Source organism: Anolis carolinensis, chromosome 2 (genome assembly GCF_035594765.1).
Source record: "Anolis carolinensis isolate JA03-04 chromosome 2, rAnoCar3.1.pri, whole genome shotgun sequence".
Taxonomy (NCBI): Eukaryota; Metazoa; Chordata; class Lepidosauria; order Squamata; family Dactyloidae; genus Anolis; species Anolis carolinensis.
In genome coordinates this window covers 299,153,647-299,171,842 of record NC_085842.1, presented here as the reverse complement: position 1 = coordinate 299,171,842, position 18,196 = coordinate 299,153,647, and the positions used below count along the sequence as shown (strand labels likewise).

The window sequence follows — 18,196 nt, the reverse complement described above, 5'->3', positions numbered from 1 at the left end:
GAGCATGAGGGTCTTCAGAGAGAAGGGAAGAATAAAAGAAAGCACCTTTCCTTTTTCTTCTATTAAATACATCTATAGATCATGTGTTCAGCAAGTTGTTAGTCTTTGTAATATCTGCCCAAGCCCATTTGTATGAACAGTAATATCTATCCAAGCTCTTTTTTATGAATAGCTTTACCTAATATGAATGCCTATTTAACTTCTCCTTTCTAAAATATTCCCCTAGTTCTCATGCATACATGGAAGACTTTTTAATCTTAAGTATAGAAAAGCATACTTAATGGGCAGAGTTCATGACAATTTGTGGGAACAAAACAATAACTGCATTATAATTCATATCTTGCAAGTTTAAAATTGTAGACATAAGCTGTGCTCTAATTAAACTAATCCCAGAGCTGACTATGAAATTAGAAGATAGTTGAATTAGTGCAGAGCTGATTAGTACAACCACTGAGATGAGCTGATGAGCAAACAGCTATGAGGCAAGAGCCAAAGAGCTACTTTACTTGCATCGGGGGACTTTGAATTTTACTTTAAACAGCACCTTCCTTTAATACCATAATCTGTTTTTCAAAATGTCCTCAGTTGTAAAAGCAGATGAACACTTACTGCACATGTTTCTACTTTTTAATACCGTAGAGTCTCGCTTATCCAACCTTTGCTTATCCAATGTTCTGTATTATCCAATGCAGTCTGCCTTTTAGTAATCAATGTTTTTGTAGTCAATGTTTTCAATACATTGCGATGTTTTGGTGCTAAATTCATAAATACAGTAATTGCTACATAGCATTATTGCTTTTTCTGTCTATTTGTTGTAAAACATGATGTTTTGGTGCTTCATTTGTAAAATCATAATGTAATTTGACATTTAATAGGCTTTTCCTTAATCCCTCCTTATTATCCAACATTTTTGCTTATCCAGTGTCCTGCTGGCCCGTTTATGTTGGATAAGCGAGGCCCTACTGTAAATGTTCTTGATCAAATATAACAACAATTCTAGTTCCTCGGTAACTTTCAAACTTACACTAAGATATAATCCAGAAATAAGTGGCTGAATTTGTTGGAATTAAGGCAACAATTCTGTATTCTACGGATGATCCATTATGTGGTTCTCTGGACATCATTTAGCAGGAACTCACACCATCATAAACACTGGTGGAAGTCATGGGAGTACAGCAACATGAGACAGGCAAAAGATGTATATATCTTGTCTCATCTACAATGGGATTTCTCCTTCTTTTACATACTTTACTTACTTGCAAGTCTGTTCTGCTGTGAGAGAATTGGCCGTCTGCAGAGACGTTGCCCAGATGTATTACTTGGGAAAGCTTCTCTCATTGCCCTGCAAGCTAGAGCTGACAGATGGAAGTGGATTCGAACAGGCAACCTTCAGGTCAGCAACCCAACCTTCTGGTCTGCAGTTCACAAGGTTTTAACTCATTGCACCACCGCAGCTCATACTGAGACATCTCATTCCCACCTCTAAAATAGAAAATGGTAAATTGTTGCAAGAATTTTCATATTTTAAAATTTTGTAAAATTATTTAGAATACAATTTTTGTGGGAAACGTATCTTGCGCAAAATTATTTTCTCTGTAAAAATATGTTTTATGCAAAAAAGTGGGTTTTTTTCACAAATGACTTTTTGCCCCCAAAGTCCTGTAATATCAAAAAATAATGATAGATGGATAAATAGATTGGTCTCTTCTAATGTTATCCAGTTGGAATTTTGCAATTCTTTGTTCATATATGTCAAAATAAGCAGATATTTTGTCTTCCTTGAGAGTAAGTACATTTAGAACCATGTACACTAGAGTAAATAGGAGATGGTGCCATGGAAGATTGTTGGTTCATCTAGCTCAACATTTTCCATGTTAAGCGGCAGCAACTCGCAGGTTTTTATATTTCTTTCCCATCCCTACTTGAAAATGTCAGGGATTCAACCTGAGCACTTCTTCATTCAAAATAGTGTAATAATACTGTTGCTGTTTTGTTGTTGTTGTTTATATCTCACCCTTCTCCCAATAATGGGACAAATTCTGCAACTCATCCACTGAGAAATAAAACATGGTGAATGGTCATTGTAGTTTGGCTTCATTGCCCTTTGGAACCAGTTCATCCGTTCGCAGAGATGTGTATAGAATTGCTGCCATGGGAAAGTTTTATGTTCTTTCAATTATGAATCCAGAGTCTATTCATTTCCAGCCTGTGCTTTATTACTGATCTCTTTCCAGGTGCAAATATTAGGTAGAGGCTGCTACTATTTATGTCTTGCCAAATCAATTTAGACAGCAACTTAGGTGAGCACATCCATTCCCTTTATCAGCCCTAGATGATAGTGGTGGAATTTAAACCTGATGATCATGGCTAATGGCATTTGTTGTGCTCTTGATTCAGGAAGAAATTGCAGTGGCATGGGACGTGATCCGCACAGAGCCTATAATTGTGCGGCTGCACTGTTCACTCACACAATATTTAAATGGCCCCGGTAAGACACATTTCTGTTTCTCCTCTATCATACCTTTCTAGTAAGAGCTGCACACATGGTTTACAATGAGGTGTTTACATGAAAAGTGGATTGCAATAAATAATTACATTCTTGGGAAGAAAGTATTGGGTTCCAAAGGGCTTCTCAACTGAGCAGAGAGAGGGGTGTAACGGTAATCAATATGTAATGCAAATGTTAATAATGATACAATTCCATTATTAAATCTGTGTGGGTAACTAACGATTTGGATCCATTACTGGGAAAAATGATATAATGGATTGTCCATCTTTCGTAGTCTCCATTATCACTCTACATGGCAGGGGATTGCAACTTTTGATTCTCCAGTATCTCTTCTGTCTGGTTTGTCCTGTAAAGAATACTTCTAGCTTCCAAAGGAATCTGGGACACATTTTAGGGCAGCTTTCAATTCATATGGGGCACAAATGAAGCATAAAGTATGCTCCCATCCTCCTGTGGCTGAACTGCTTGGGAAAATTGGGAATCTTGTCTTTAAATGGAAAATTTTAGTTGTGACTGTTTTCTCACTGGGGAAAAAAGCTCTGATTCTAAAGAATTCAAGTAGTACTGGGAACATGATTTGAAAATTAAACCCAGTCCCCATTTTGCAATGTTATAATCAGAATCATTAAGTTTCTTTAAGCCCCTTTCCTTTGCAGACTGGTGGCAATGCCAGTCTTGGTTTATTCGACTGGAGGATTAAAATGCTCCCCTCCAGCCATATGGTTGGCCCCTTCTGTCTGGAGGTGAGTGATCTCTGAAGTTGTCCTCACTACTATCTTCCAAAAAATTTTTAGTATATAACTTTCATATACAAATTATGTTGTGGGTTTTTTGTTTGTTTTTGTTTCTGCTGTTTTCCATATGCGCAAAAAGCATTGTTTAAAATTACTAAAATATAACCCATTGATTGCACGGATAATGTGAATCTGAAATACATGTTCATGTAATAGTGTCTTTAAAATAAAGAGTTTTTTTTATTTTTAACATAACACTTTAATCTTTTGTGATTTTTCCCTTTACTTCTCTATGTTTCTCTGGCCTCTCACTCTTTCTTTTTCCTGAAATCTTGCTAATGTCTGTTATTATTTTGTTCTTTAAGGCTTAAAATTCTTTCAATTTTGCCTCTATCCTAACAAATATAGAACAAGGCATCTTTCATCAGATTGTAATGTTATTTGTCTACTTCAGATGTCTCGTTTTCTAAATTACACTCTTGTATTTTGGATATTCTGATCTCTTTCTATCCTCTGTGGTTTTTTCCATTCTCACATTTCATCTACAGTTACATTAGGTCCTTGGCTAATCTCCTTATGAAAAGGAGAATTCCTTTTTATGATCATGTAAGATTTGAATAACATTTGTATTATAAGAAATAACTGGTATTATAAGAAAAAACCAACAGGCATACAAAAATGTGCTGCTGGCATGGGCATAATTCCAATTTTAGTCTCTAGAGTAGAACTGTTGATTCAGTGGGATTTACATAGGATGCCAGATTGATGTCACTTCAGTTGCCAGTAGAGAACTGCCTTTAAGGTGCATCTACACTGAAGATTTAATGCAGCTTGCTACATTAACTGCAATGACTCAATGTTATGGAATCATGGGAGTTGTAGTTTAGAAGGTCTTTAGCCTTCTCTGCCAAAGAGTGCTGGTGCCTCACCAAACTGCAAATCCCAGGATTCCATTTCATTGAGCCATAACAATTAAAGTGGTGGCAAACTATATTAATTCTGCAGTGTAGATGCACCCTAAGGGGTGCTGCAGACAATTCCGTTGTCCCAACAAAGAACTAGGTTTAACGGGTGTATCCATATTTAGGGCTGAATCCAGGAGAAGCCAAGCTGAGGACCTGAATCTTCAGGTTGTGCAACCCCACCTGATACACTCTGGATCTCTGTTTCTTGATCTGCCTTTTGACTGACCAGGAGCACCTTTGTCTTGCCTTGATTTAGCTTCAATTTGTTGTGTGCTGAAGAATATAAATGCACACACATCCACATAACATCTTATATTGTATTTAATTTTCCTTCCTTCACTCTCTATACTGTATATATTTATTAATTAACATAATTATACTGCAAGTTGCTTCTGGTGATCAGAGACCACTTACTACAATGCAGCCTGAGCACATGCACAATGGAAGACCTTCTCACAGCAACACCAGAGGCACTCCCAAGTGGCCAACTTTTGGTCAAAGGAAATCTAGTATAATGTTAAACTTTAAACTATGTGTTTTTAAAAATATGTTATTATAAATATATTATGGTCAGTATTATCTATTGTTGGAATGTAAGAGCTAATAAAAACAGCCTCATATGGAAACATATTAGAAATGTAACAAATGAAGATTTTGTTGGAAGACTATAGGGATTTGAGTACCACAGTTGTGATCAGTGAAATCATATCTCCCTCCTTCTCTCTCTCTCTCTCTCTCTCTCTCTCTCTCTCTCTCTCTCTCTCTCTCTCTCTCTCTCTCTCTCTCTCTCTCTCTCTCACACACACACACACACACACACACACACACACACACACACACCAGATTTTCACTTCTTTATACAGTAGGAAACAGAATACATGAAGACTGGTTATACCAGTCCCCTCATTAAGAGAAATTATTGCAAATACCAAAGATAGCATATATCTAAGTAACCATGAGGCTGGTTACCATAGAAATTCAATCCTTATGTGAATGGAGTGCAAATTAGCTCATTTTAAGCAATCACACTCCAGACTGAACCAAGGGAAGATTATTCATAACTACCACTGGTATCATGGTTTCATGAACTTTACCCGGCAGCATTTCATATATCAAAAGGGACCCTGGGAAAACATGCTATCTGCTTATATTCATATTCTCTATTGTGCAACACAAGTGCATTTTTTGCTCAATTCTTTATCATAAAGTCAGGCATTGTTATTGACATTAGATATAATGGGGTCCAACCTCTGCTCCCCTACAACAATAATATGCAGCATTGTGTTTTTAAAAATGTAGAGTGGCTTGTTTGTTTCAATAATATCTTCTATTCTACAGTGCCCACCGTTGATGTATTTCAGATCTCTACCAAGGAAAGATTTGGACTGGGGCATCAGCTGAAGAAGTGAGTGACATACCAAAATGACATACTCTATTATGTATGTGTCTACTATTGTAAAACAGAGATGGGCAAAGTGTAATTCATGGGCTGGAGCCAGCATTTTTTCAATCCCAATATGTGTACAGGCAGCCCCTGAGTTAAAAACATTTGACTTACATACGAGTCCTAGTTACAAAAAGGGTGAGAAAACAGAAAGTGAGAGGAAATCAACCCCTGGGAAGGGAAATTATCTCTTGTAAGAGTTAGCATGGGGAAAAAGGTGTCACCACTGAAGCTTTATCACCAATCCTTGTTTCCATGACAACCTAAATTTTTCAAAATCCTGTTCTCACAGGAAATGAGAGTGAAATGAAATCTTCTGAACCAGGACACAACAGACAGCAAAACAAATATTACAGCTGTGTTAGCCCTTTCCTTTATTTATAATGTATTTTAATGATGTATTTTTATAGTTTTAATTGATTGTATGTACTGTTTTTGTTTTATTATCATGTTCTTGGCATTAAATGTTGCCAACTGTTGTAAGCCGCCCTGAGTCCCCCCGGGTGAGAAGGGTGGGGTATAAATGCTGGAAATAAATAAATAATAAATACATTTATTTATTTATCTATATACAGCATTTCTGTCCCGCCCATCTCACCCCAGAGGGCGGATCACAGAACATATACACGGCAGCTGTGCTAAAGCCGGCAAATATTCAATGGTAGTTGCAAAAGAATATGTGATAAAGTAATTGCAAGGTTCTATGATGGCAATAGAAACAACAATGAAATCGTATGTCAGAAGAGAATGCTGCTTTCCAAACTCTTGAGCTTATTTGGAGTCAGCAGAGCAGCAGAGCAACTTTTTCTCATGTCAGAAATAGTGTTCTCTGTCATCCCCCCAAAAGTGCCTTAGGTTAGTATAAAAGATTAGAGCCTGTCCGTTGGAATCCTGATAGGTCCATGTTGGTGATATATGCCAGTGTGATGGACCATTACAGTCTTCACAAATGGAGGGCATTGAAAAGTTCATCTCGGAGCATGATGGGAGTTGAATTTTGTTTTCTCTTTCTGTTTCTCAGCCAATAAAAAGCCTGGTTGTGTCCATGGTTTGATTGGCTGAGAATGGACATAACCAGCAACTACAATTACCAGAACCCTCTCTTGCAGTTTGTTTTATTTTTTAAAATGTTATTGTTAAAACTTAAAATGATTCTAAAAAATTAGTAGATTGGTGAATTTTTTTGAAACTTGACAGGCCTGCAGTTGTAAACGGGGTCTAAAACTGAGGTAGGTTTCATACAGATAGGCTTTAAAATGGCTGAGGACTGACCCTTTAAAGTTTTCCATAGTAGCCAATGGACCAAACTTTTGCAGAATGAAAATGGGAAAACCTTTCCCCATTCGAGTAACTTCCTGTTAACGGAATGAGGGGTCAGCTGACAATGCACTCCAAAACAGCATGTCTTTTGGCCAAATTGCACACCTCTACTCAGTATTAGAAAAGCATGAACAAGAAATATTTTTGAAGGAATGGTCAAAATGAGATAAACTTTTGTAAAAATGATGTATGATGTCAAAAATCGGTCTCTTGAGAGTTTCATCCTCTCAACAGATTGGGATGTTGAAAACAGTATTCACTATGTCTCTGTCATTATCTTAATCTTCAGAATCATGCAAACATTTGTTACGCAGCAATGGAAAAATGGCAAAGAAAAATCAAACAGTACGCACAACAAAAAACTGTCAGAGAAGAAAGTGAAATCTCCCCTGCACATCTTTTCTACTCTGCGCAGGTAATGAGTGGCATAAAAAGGATTGCAGTTGTATTTGAACAATGTATTCTCTATTATTTTAGTGAAGGAATGAAATATGGAGAGGTCACTAGTATATATTTCAGTGTTGGAATAATTTACAGGCACAAGATATGTTATGGAGCAATATCTTATGTCAGTTGTGTGAGGCATCTTCAGATCACCATCTTGCCATCTCTTTCAAAGATTTTGCACAGATTTTGCATTGCTAAGTTCAACTCACAGCACAATACAGGTGGCAGACACTCTGAAGCAAGAAAAAAGACATACAACAACCCCAATATGTATACCATTTTCAGATGTGACTGATTAGATCCCATCATTGATCAATCCCATTGATCTGCTTGGTCAATCTTATGAGAGAATGTATAGAGCTGTGAAAGGTATTCTTTTAACTCTTGAAATAGACTCTAGGCAGCTACCTGCTGGGGATGTTGTAGCTGGAGATCTTGCCTTGACCAAGTGCTTGAGTGGTCCAGGAGGTCCTTTCCAGCTCTATAGTTTGTTCATCTTTCACCCTCTTTTTTGACATTGCAGTTCTTCTGCAAACAATGGTAGGCAAAGTTTGGCCCTCTCAAATCACCAGACTATTTTCTTTTTTTAAATGGGCTTATTTTTTTATGACCTTTTGCCTTCAAAGTGGGCTTCGCCTGACCCTCCAAAGCCCACCAAACTGCCCCAAAAACACAAAACAAATCTAACACATTGGCTGAGGATTTACCAAAATAGTGGCCAAATATGTAACTTGAGGCCTGCTGAAATGCACTGGTGGAAAAGCACCCCACCCTTTTCTAGAGCAAGAGCAACAACGTGCACCATTTTTCAAAGATTGTTTCTTGATTTAGCGCTTCTTTCCTCTATAAGTAGATTCATGTAATATTATCAATTAATTAATGGCCTTCAATTAATAGTGTCTTCTGAGTATCAGTCATTAAACAAAAGGATTTGGTATTCTCACTGGGTCATACAAGCTTTAGAATAAAAGCTATAAGGTTTATTGAAAGCATTGTAAATCATTCATATGACAAATTAATTAGCAAGGTCTACAGAAGAAAAATGTAATTGAAGCACAGTTTCTTCCCCTCTAAATGTTATCATTTTAATAGTCATGTTGGCTGACAGTATGTGCATTATATGAACCTATATCTGAGAGCAGGTTCTTCAGTTGTTCAGGTGATAGAAGGTGAACCATTGTGTTTCTGTCAATTTTTGGTCTTTGACTATGCTTACATGAGTGATCCTCAGATTTTGAGGAATCAGCCTGCTCTTATTGCAATTGAATGCATTTAGTTTGTCAGAGGCTTTTGTTCATTTAATGGGTGTGTAGGTGTTGACATTTCATCAACTGTTGTTTGTTACCTGCTTTCAAGACAACAGCTGTCAAAATCCCATTGTCTACACAAACAATTGAAGAGCCATCTCTTATTTTACTCTGGCATCCCTAGAAAGCATGCACAGACATATTTGCACGTTAAGCATCTTTCCCTGTATGGTAAAAATAGTCAAAGTATGACCATCAGGTGCTCCAGTATGGCTCTAATATCTCACATTTCTGACACCACTGCCTCCTTTGTTTATGTTTTAAAATCTTCTCATTCCTTTCAGGGGGTGGAGGTAGTTTTCAGCATGTTTAATGAGATATGGACACCATATCTCAACTTTCTGCTGATTTGTAAGAATATGTTTGTATTTTTTGCTAGAGGAAGCAGTACTGTTTATTTTTTCTCTGTCTTGTTTTTAAGGTCGCCAAGTTATCCTCCACCAGGCTGTGGGAAAAACAAATCAAAACTAAAACCAGAGCAAGATGGCATTTCAAAAACCCACAAGTTGCTGAGAAGGACTTGCTCGAGCACAGTTAAAGCTGAGGATGCGTGCATCACCAAATCTCACAGGACTTTTGGTCGCTCACTATCCAGCGACCCCAGGGCTGAACACACAATGACCATTAAGTCACATAAACTCTTGAACCATTCTTGCTCAGCTGCCATCAAGCAAGAGGAGTGTATCACTCTTAAGCCCCACAAACTGTTGAGTAGGCCATGCTCTGGGGATACTCGATGTGAGCACAACAGTACTTTGAAGCCCCACAAACTTTTAAGCAGGTCTTATTCCAGTAATCTTAGGATGGATGAATTAGATGGGCTGAAGAACCACAAGTTGCTCAGCAAGACGTACTCCAGTGTCCCCAAGTCATCTAAAATGGAGCTTTTCAAGGAACCCACGATAGCAGAGGGCAGGAGGCTCTCGCTTACCTCAGGGCTTATTGGTATCTTAACACCATCCTCATCCTCACCATCACAATCTGCTGTGCGTAAGCAGTTTTGCTTTGAAGGCTTATTTTGTTCTTCCTGCATTTTATTGAATTGGTTAAACATCTCATCCAAACAGGAATGGAAATTGTTTTATATGTGTAAAAATGTTCTTTTGTTTAGGCGCTTCTTCATACAGTGCCCATCACTCATTTTTAATTCCTCAGAAGTGGAGAATTTCTTTCAGCTCAAGGATCAAATTTGATTTCAGAGACATTTGGAGAGCACACATTCCAGAATTTGGCAGGGACAAAGCTATAAGAGTGGGTCCAAGAATGCCAACACATTTCAGTTTCTAGCACTTAATTGTTAGTAAATCTTAGGATGAGGTGTAAAGGCAGCAGATCCTGTCTGATTTTGAAAGCTAAACAGATTCAGTTCTGGTTAGTATCTGGATGGGATAACAGAAATGAATGCCAGGTGATACAAGTTATATTTCAGAAAAAGGAATAGGAATTTTTTTTAAAAAAAGGTTAGTTGCTTAAGAAAACTCTCTGAAATTAGGGGGTCTTCTTGGGGCAAGCATTCCAGACTTTTATAATGGGAAAAAACATTTAAAAGTTGTATTTAACCAAAGTAATTTGAATTATTTTAGAAAAGGTTGAAATATGTGCATTAGTGTCAGTATTACTTTTGTGTTTTGTTGAAATAATTTACAGACACAGTATATGTTATGGAGCAATTGTGTGAGAATTGATTTTGTAAGGCCTATTGAGCAATAACTTCTTCAGATCCCCTATCATGAAGTCTCTTTTTTAAAAAATTTGCACAGACTTTGTCTTGAAAAGATTCACTATCAACACAGTGTAGGCAGTAGGTACTGTGAAGTGTGAAAATACATACATCATTTTCAGTTGCGGCTGACTAGATCCCATCACCGATCTGCTTGGTCAGTCTTATGGGTAAATTCTTACAGCTGTGAAAGGCATTTTCCTAACTCTTGAAAAAAAAAGGCTGTGAAACCAACAAATGACAGTGTTATGGGGAACAGGGTGTTGTCTCGGGCCAGATGGAAACTATGGTTCACCACCCATGCCTCAGATATTTCCACTAAAGTCAGTGAAATGTTCTGATTTTAAATCAGAGATTGCTTGTAGCCACAGAAAATATTGCAGATTCCACTTACCGTATATACTCGAAGATAAGCCGAGTTTTTCAACCCTTATTTATGAGCTGAAAAAGCCTCCCACGGCTTATATTCGGGTCAAGGTCAAGCCAGCAGCGGAGCCTGGAGGCCACAGTATATTTTCTTTTCCAAAACCTCCCTTCTTCGCTTCCTTCCAGGCTGGTTATCTTATTTTTTTTTGAGAGAGAGAGACAGAGACAAGAAGCAAATGTTTTCAAAAGCGAAAGGAGTCTAAGAGAAACCATTGCAAGCCAGATTGCATGGGTAGAAGGGGGAGAAAAAAAGATATTCTTGCAAATTTGCATGATTCATTACTATTACTATTATTATTACTACTACTACTATTATTGCAAGAACATTTGAGTCCAAAGGGAGGAAAGAAGGGAAAAGAGAGCAACAGAAGGTGTGTATTTCTTTTTATTCCTAAGGAAACAAAAATGGGGTGGGGGTTTTTAGGAGGGGGAGAGAAGTTTTAAAAAGCCTTTTCTGGCTACTTTTAGAGTTTGAAAAAGGGAGAAAGAAAAGAGGTGGGAAAGGGCAGGAGAAAAGAAGACAAAGTTGTTTTTAAGGGGACTTTGCTTGCATTTCTTCCTTGGGTAAATGAATGCCCCAAAGCTTCTAAATATTTATATAGGTGTTCCCCCTACAAATACATTAATATATGAATTTTCCCCTCATATGTTTACAGGTCTTTGCAAATCCTATGTAAATATAGATAACTAGAGATTTCCATGTACCTGTATATCTGTTCCTATATGTATACATTAATTTTATATATGAATTTTATATGAATTTTACCCTCATATGTTTGCAAATGCAGAAGGAAAATGCGCATAAATAGGGCTTGGAAATATTGCAGGAGGAAAATGCACATAGAGAGAGGATTTGCAAAGGTTTCAGGGGGAAATACACATGTGAAATTAGTATATATAATGATAGATCTATATCTAGCCCTGCATTGTTTATGTCGGCATTATATGTTTGCCTGTTACTATGTTGGAAGCTGGCCTGAGTCCCCAGGGGGAGAGAGATAGGGTAGGGTACAAATGAAGCTGTTGATGATGATGATGATTATTATTATTATAAAGTTATTGTTGCTTTTCCACTTATAGAGTTAGTTTACTGTTTTTCTTTGAAATACAGTAAATATTCAAAACATTTAACCCACTGATGCCTCAATTAATGTAATTTTACTGGTATCTAATTTTATTTTTGAAATTTACCAGTAGCTGCTGCATGTCCCACCCTCGGCTTATTCTCGAGTCAATAAGTTTTCCCAGTTTTTTGTGGTAAAATTAGGTGCCTCGGCTTATATTCGGGTCGGCTTATACTCGAGTATATACGGTAAACTGTTACTTGGATATGTTCCCTTATTTTTGAAAATGCTTTTCACAATATTTGAGGGTATGATCTGAAGGTTTTTATGAATGGTTTTGTGTCATAAAGAACACAGTATAGATCACCACGGTCTTACACCCAATTCCAGAATGGAAGGTTGAAGATTTCCATAGGAACGTTATCAGATCTGCAACATACCAATTGCTTAAATGAAATATCATGCTCTCAGATAATCTCCAGCATGGTGGAATTTTTCTTTTCTACCATCACTCCTGCAGCCTTCCAAACCAATTGAAAACCTTTGCCAAATGATTTTATAGTTATTAGGGGCATATTCCGATGGGGTAGTTTGACATTTTTCCACAAAAAAGTCCTAAAATGTGAAGTCTTGCAGTGATTGATGTGTTGAGACTGTTTTTTCTTTTTAAGGCTGAGAATATTCTTTACATTGAAAGTGGTCATGCATTCATAGTGGTTCATATAGATTTGAAAACACTAAAGTTAGTAATATTTCAGCAATCAAGAGGTGAGAAATGAACTGACAGATATGAGTGCATAATATTATAAACAAAGATGCAATAAATTTATGTTCTCAAGGCACGTGTACTAACTGCAGAACCTCACTTGAATAGACAGAGGAGGAAATCAAATGTAAAACATCAAATGGTTAGAACCTATTTGACTGCATGTCTTTGAGTGACATAATATACTGGTATAACCCTGGCCTGTGCTGTCATGGGTACTTTGAATGAAATTATGCAAGGAAGTAACCTGTATCTCACATATTGTCATTGCTTCTAGTGCAGAAAAAAGAGCTGGAGACTTACAGACATGGCTCTATTTGCCCAGTTTCTAAGGATGACATCTTTGACATGTTTCAGCTGCCCTCAAGTGCCCAGTGGAGTCAGAATAGTCTTATAATAGGAAAAGAATGTGCCTGAGCACAGCCCTAGGGACTAAATGAATACAAGAAGAGAGCTACTTCTGGAAGTCCTTGGGTCCTTTTGCATGCCAGAGGGCTGGTGATGACAACAGACATTCTCTGCCCCTCCTGTTGATGATTTATCTTCAATTGAATTTTGATTTTTGGGTCAAAAATGTCCATATTTAGTAAAGTGTTCTGTTGCTGGTTACTTTTAGAATGTTGATAGTCTTAAGTCCTTAACACTGGTTACGGCTCAAAGGAAGCTAGGCAAAATCCTCCAGTTTAAGGAGCAATAGTCATGGCACAACTCAATAGATGGTCCCAATATTTGGCTGTTTAGTACCTGTGCAATTCTACTTCCAATATAATACCATGAGCACACCTGAAGTTGTCTGATTTTTGATACTGAGCAGTTAGTGCTTGGGTAGGAAACCACCAGGGAATGTTAGGGATCTCAAGATGGAGATGAGAAAGAGATCTGCAGAATTACTCACGTCAGTAAATATAGGGCTAAGTGAGCAAATGGTCTGACTCAATATAAGGCACCTTCTTATGTTCTCATCCCAATAGCATTTAAGACCTGATTAGCCAGCAGACACTTTCTAAACTCATCTCATACATATGAATGTGTGCATACATAACTTGTGCAAACATTACCACATCCCTTTCTTCAAGGTAACTGGCATATTGGTTCCTGATTTCCTTTTCCAGCTTGTTTGTTTGGTTGTTTTAACCTTTATATATTTTTGCTATAGGCAGTGGTGACAAAATCTTTCAATTTGTTTTCTTCCACATTTGGAAGTTATGCTGTTTGGTAAAAGCTCTGATAAAAAAATGAATTGATTGCCCATCCATGGTTGTTAGATGGTTAGGATGGTTAAGATCATTCTCTTCTTTTGTTACCTCTGATATCAGTGTCAGAATGAAGAATGAAGTTAGAAACCCAATAACTATTCTATTGTAAATCAAGATACTGGTTTGGCTGTCCCATTGTGATATAAATCTGGATGCAGAGAAAAGACAATACGTTTTTGGACTACAATTCCCAGAATTAACCTGCAAAAGAATTCTGGGGGTTGTAATCCAAAAAACAACTCCACCAAGCTCTAAGCAGACTGTGCTTTCTCTAGAGTTTTCAGCAGAGCTGTTTACCAAGAACTGCTTATTCATAATCAGCCCATGTCTTCTGAATATTGTTGAACTCTAACCCCCATCTGCCCCATCCAGTACAGTCAGTGGCCAACAATGACAGAATTTGTAGTTCAGCAACACCCAAAGGGCCACAGACTTTTCCGGCTTAACTGGAATAGAAAGGACTGAATTGAGTACTTTGTGCATTCTAAGCATGTACTTTCCCCCTGAGTTGTTTAATAGCAGATGTTGGTACAATTGCCTTGCTGATCCTCTATATCAATATGAAAATTGGCACTGGAAGTCTAGCCCTGATCAGTATTGGTGTTAGGGCTCACTTGGGATTTGAATATCTATGTACATGGAAGCATGGTTTTTAAAATGAGATGTTATTGCATTTACTCCTAAAAATGAAGGTGTTTGTTTGGTTATCTTTTCAAAAACAGGTGGAAACCAATAAAATAGCAGATGGTTTTCAATTATGTGGCCTATGAAAACTAAATAGCATTCCAAATGCAAACAACCTGACAATTTCATGGCTTTTCCAATTTCTGATGGTAGTATGGCCAATGTCCTCACATACCCTGATTCAATTTCTAATATTTTTCTTTCTCTCTTTTTTAAAAAAGCAGCCGACTTACGGTGCAAAATCTGTTCCAGTAAGAGACCATGGCTTCCTTGTGCAGGTAGGAGACAGTGCTGCCTTTGTTTCAGAAACATGCAGGAGATTGAGCTGCTTGTTAATTATTTTAAGCAGATTGTGTTATTCTCCTTTTCATTTTCCTCAGACAATTGAGTTTGCTGAGCAGCGGATACCAGTGTTGAATGAATACTGTGTTGTTTGTGATGAACCACATGTGTTCCAGAATGGCCCTATGTTGAGGGTAAGCCAATGAACTTGGAATTAAACTATGTCCGTTGTTGTATTGTATGTCTGCGTGCTCTTAAGTATTCAGAAAAATTATTATACTATAGATTTAGAACAGACATGGGCAAACTTTGGCTCTGTGGTTATTTTAGACTTCAACTCCCACAATTCCTAACAGCCGGTAAGCTGACATTGCTGGGAGTTGAAGTCAAAAACACCTGGAGGGCTGAAGTTTGCCCATGCCTGAGTTAGAAGAACTAGTGAGATGGTCTAGTCCACTGCTTCTTAAACTGTGAGTCCTGACCCAAAATGGGGACCCCTTAACTTAATGCCAGGGTCTCCAAAATTTGGCAAAAGCAAACATTTTATTAATCATATCTAGTGGTTGTTTTATTCATTTAGCAACAAGGGACAGAGTTTACAATGGACTTTGCAAAAAAAATCCAAAAAAACAAACACCTTCAGCTTTCCTCCATAGAAAGGAAAATCAGCCTGTTTAGCAAGCATTGCAAATGCTAATTTGTTATCAGTACAAGTCTGATTCTTATACCTTATTTTATATACCTATATACCTGAGGTCATGTAAAATGGATCCAAGAAACAACAACAACAATAATTATAGAGCAAAATGTTTTCCCTTACATTATAATATATGGAGAGTGTGGCCCATTACCCATACCAGCTCTCAGAGCCCTTCTACACTGCCCAAAAACCCAGGAGGAACTGGGTTAAAATAAGTCAGTTCATCCCAATTTGCTGTCTCCATCCCCAATCCAAACACTGGGCTTTTCCTTGCGGCATGGCTAGATGCCATCCTGGGCCAACCAAAAAGTTGACCTGGGGTAATATCCAGCACCCCATTTTTCCCTCAAAAACATACCCATTTCCCTCCCCCCCCCCACCTCTCGGCACATCATTTTTGTGCATAAGGAGTACTCTGCAGAGGAGCCTGTGCTACCGGCAGGCCCCTTTTGTAAGTTTTTGAGAAGAAAATGGGGGGCTGGGTGGAGGGGTGGGTGCCATCCTGCTCCTTCAGGCTCCAGAAGCCCAAAGTACTGGGATGGCTGTGGGGATTGACCCCCTGGACTGCAGAGGGCTCTCACCTGAAAAGATCCAGACTTTACCTTAAGTTCTGGATTTTTCCAGATGTAACAAACTGGGAAATCCCAGTTTTCCCTGGATTAATTCGGTTTTACTGGAGGCATTGTTTGGATGCCTCAGGTAAAACCAAGATAAATACTGCACTTTGGGCTTCTCTGGAGGGGCACTCAGCTTCTTTTGAGCATATCTAGGGACAATAAAGCTCCTGAGGACAAAAGACACCTACGACTGCAATACAGCATCATGTTCTACCATTGCTAAAGTTTGTCACAGTATCAGGTGTTGATACAGTATCAGATTTCAAATATGAGAAGTCGAGATCTCACTTTGAGCTGCTTTTAGAGGAAGAAAACCTACCACCATAAGTCTGATAGCAGCTTAGTGACAGCACATATACAGTAAAGTGCTCTCCACCTGTGTGTGTGTGTGGTGATTTACTTCAAGTGGCAATGAGGAGAGTAAGGAATTAAAATAGCACCAATAGATTCAGGTCCTTAACTCTTATTTTAATTGCTTACGCTAACAGCTTTCTTCCTCAAATCACCAGTAAGTAAAATTGAAGCAGATATTGAAGAAGGGACTCCGTGAATTAAAGAGATAAAACAATTAATTACCATGAATGTGGTGGAGGCTTGCAAAAGAGAAACAATTCATCAAAGTAGCTTCCCAAGCTTCATAGCGCTTCTTGGCTAGCCAAGTCCACTTCTCAATGACACAAACTATCAGTCTACCAAGAATCATAGAGTTCTGGCTGTATTGAGGAGGCTGCTTATTGTGTGGCCTCATGTTCTTAGGTATGAGGAATTACATTAAAAATCCTCAGGTTAAGTACACTATGAACCCTGTATTCAGTGGGGATACATTCCTGAATTTACTGTGGAAACAGGAAAATGTGAATATTAGAGAACCCTACTGAAATGAATGACTTCCACTGGATGTTACTACAGAGTTACATTGCAGGATGAAGAAAATTCCTACAGAGATAGGAGGCATCCCAAAAAAATGCCAAGGACCTGGAAAATATATCCCAGAGTTTTGACAGATGCAGAAAGATGAAACTGGGGTATAGACCCCACAACTAAAGGGGTCGTACTTTATAGTAGCAGTGAACCATTAATTCAGTTATTATTAATCTATTTCACAATTATTTTAATGAATGAAAATATTAGAAGTAAATAAATAATGAAATAAAAATAGATTTAATGAAATAAGCAATAATAGTCGGTATAGGCAGCTCCCAGGTTATGAACAGGATAGGTTCTGTAGGTTTGTTCTTCAAATGAATTTCTATGTAAGTCAGGACAGGTACATTTTAGTGTAACTCCAGCAAAAACAATTTCTTTTAGTTTTAGTTAGCATAGGGAAATGTTAACATGTTTGTTTTATTGACTGTGTTTCTGTTCAGAAGATTTCACCTCATTTTCTTTCCTTGTGACCATTGGATTTTGAAAATGTTGAGTTTTCATAAAAACAAGGATTGGTAACAAAGCTTCAGTGGAGACACCTTTTCCCCATGATCATTCAGTCAGGCATGAATTTCCCTTCCTTGGGCTAGATTTCCTTTCACTTTCTGTTGTCTCATCCCTTTTTGTAACTAGGACTGGTATGTAAGTTGGATGTTTATAACTCAGGGACTGCTTGTATTTTTCCTTTAAAAAGATTATAACCCCCCAAAAGGTGTGAACCTTGAGCTTTTGATTTCAGGAGCACATCTACATGGACAATGAACCCTAAAGAGGATACAATGAAAGCTATGGGGCTACATGGCACACAGAGCTGATTTGTGTTAATGTAACCCTGAACTGTTTGAACATGGCCTTCAACTGTGTTAACAAAAGCGTTGGGTTGCTCCAGAGTTTCACCAAAACCTTGGAGCAAACCTGCACAACAGTTTACAAAGCCATCCCATTTTTCTCAGGGTAGGGTGGCTATCAATCATAGAATCATAGAATCATAGAATCATAGAATAGTAGAGTTGGAAGAGACCTCATGG

General features: G+C 37.9%; 1 protein-coding gene across 2 annotated transcripts in view; it reads left to right on the top strand.

Annotated features, from left to right (window-relative positions):
- The window catches only part of parp8 (poly(ADP-ribose) polymerase family member 8), a 256,946-nt gene that overhangs the window by 200,321 nt on the left and 38,429 nt on the right, over positions 1-18,196 (top strand). Inside the window, exons 10-15 of one of the 2 annotated variants that reach the window (XM_008102812.2) lie at positions 2,398-2,488; positions 5,547-5,613; positions 7,262-7,387; positions 9,148-9,712; positions 14,864-14,920; positions 15,023-15,118. In XM_008102812.2, the coding sequence (XP_008101019.1) occupies positions 2,398-2,488; positions 5,547-5,613; positions 7,262-7,387; positions 9,148-9,712; positions 14,864-14,920; positions 15,023-15,118 (1,002 nt within the window). The remainder of the gene's footprint in view (positions 1-2,397; positions 2,489-5,546; positions 5,614-7,261; positions 7,388-9,147; positions 9,713-14,863; positions 14,921-15,022; positions 15,119-18,196) is intronic. The other variant, XM_003216192.4, reaches the window with a different exon arrangement.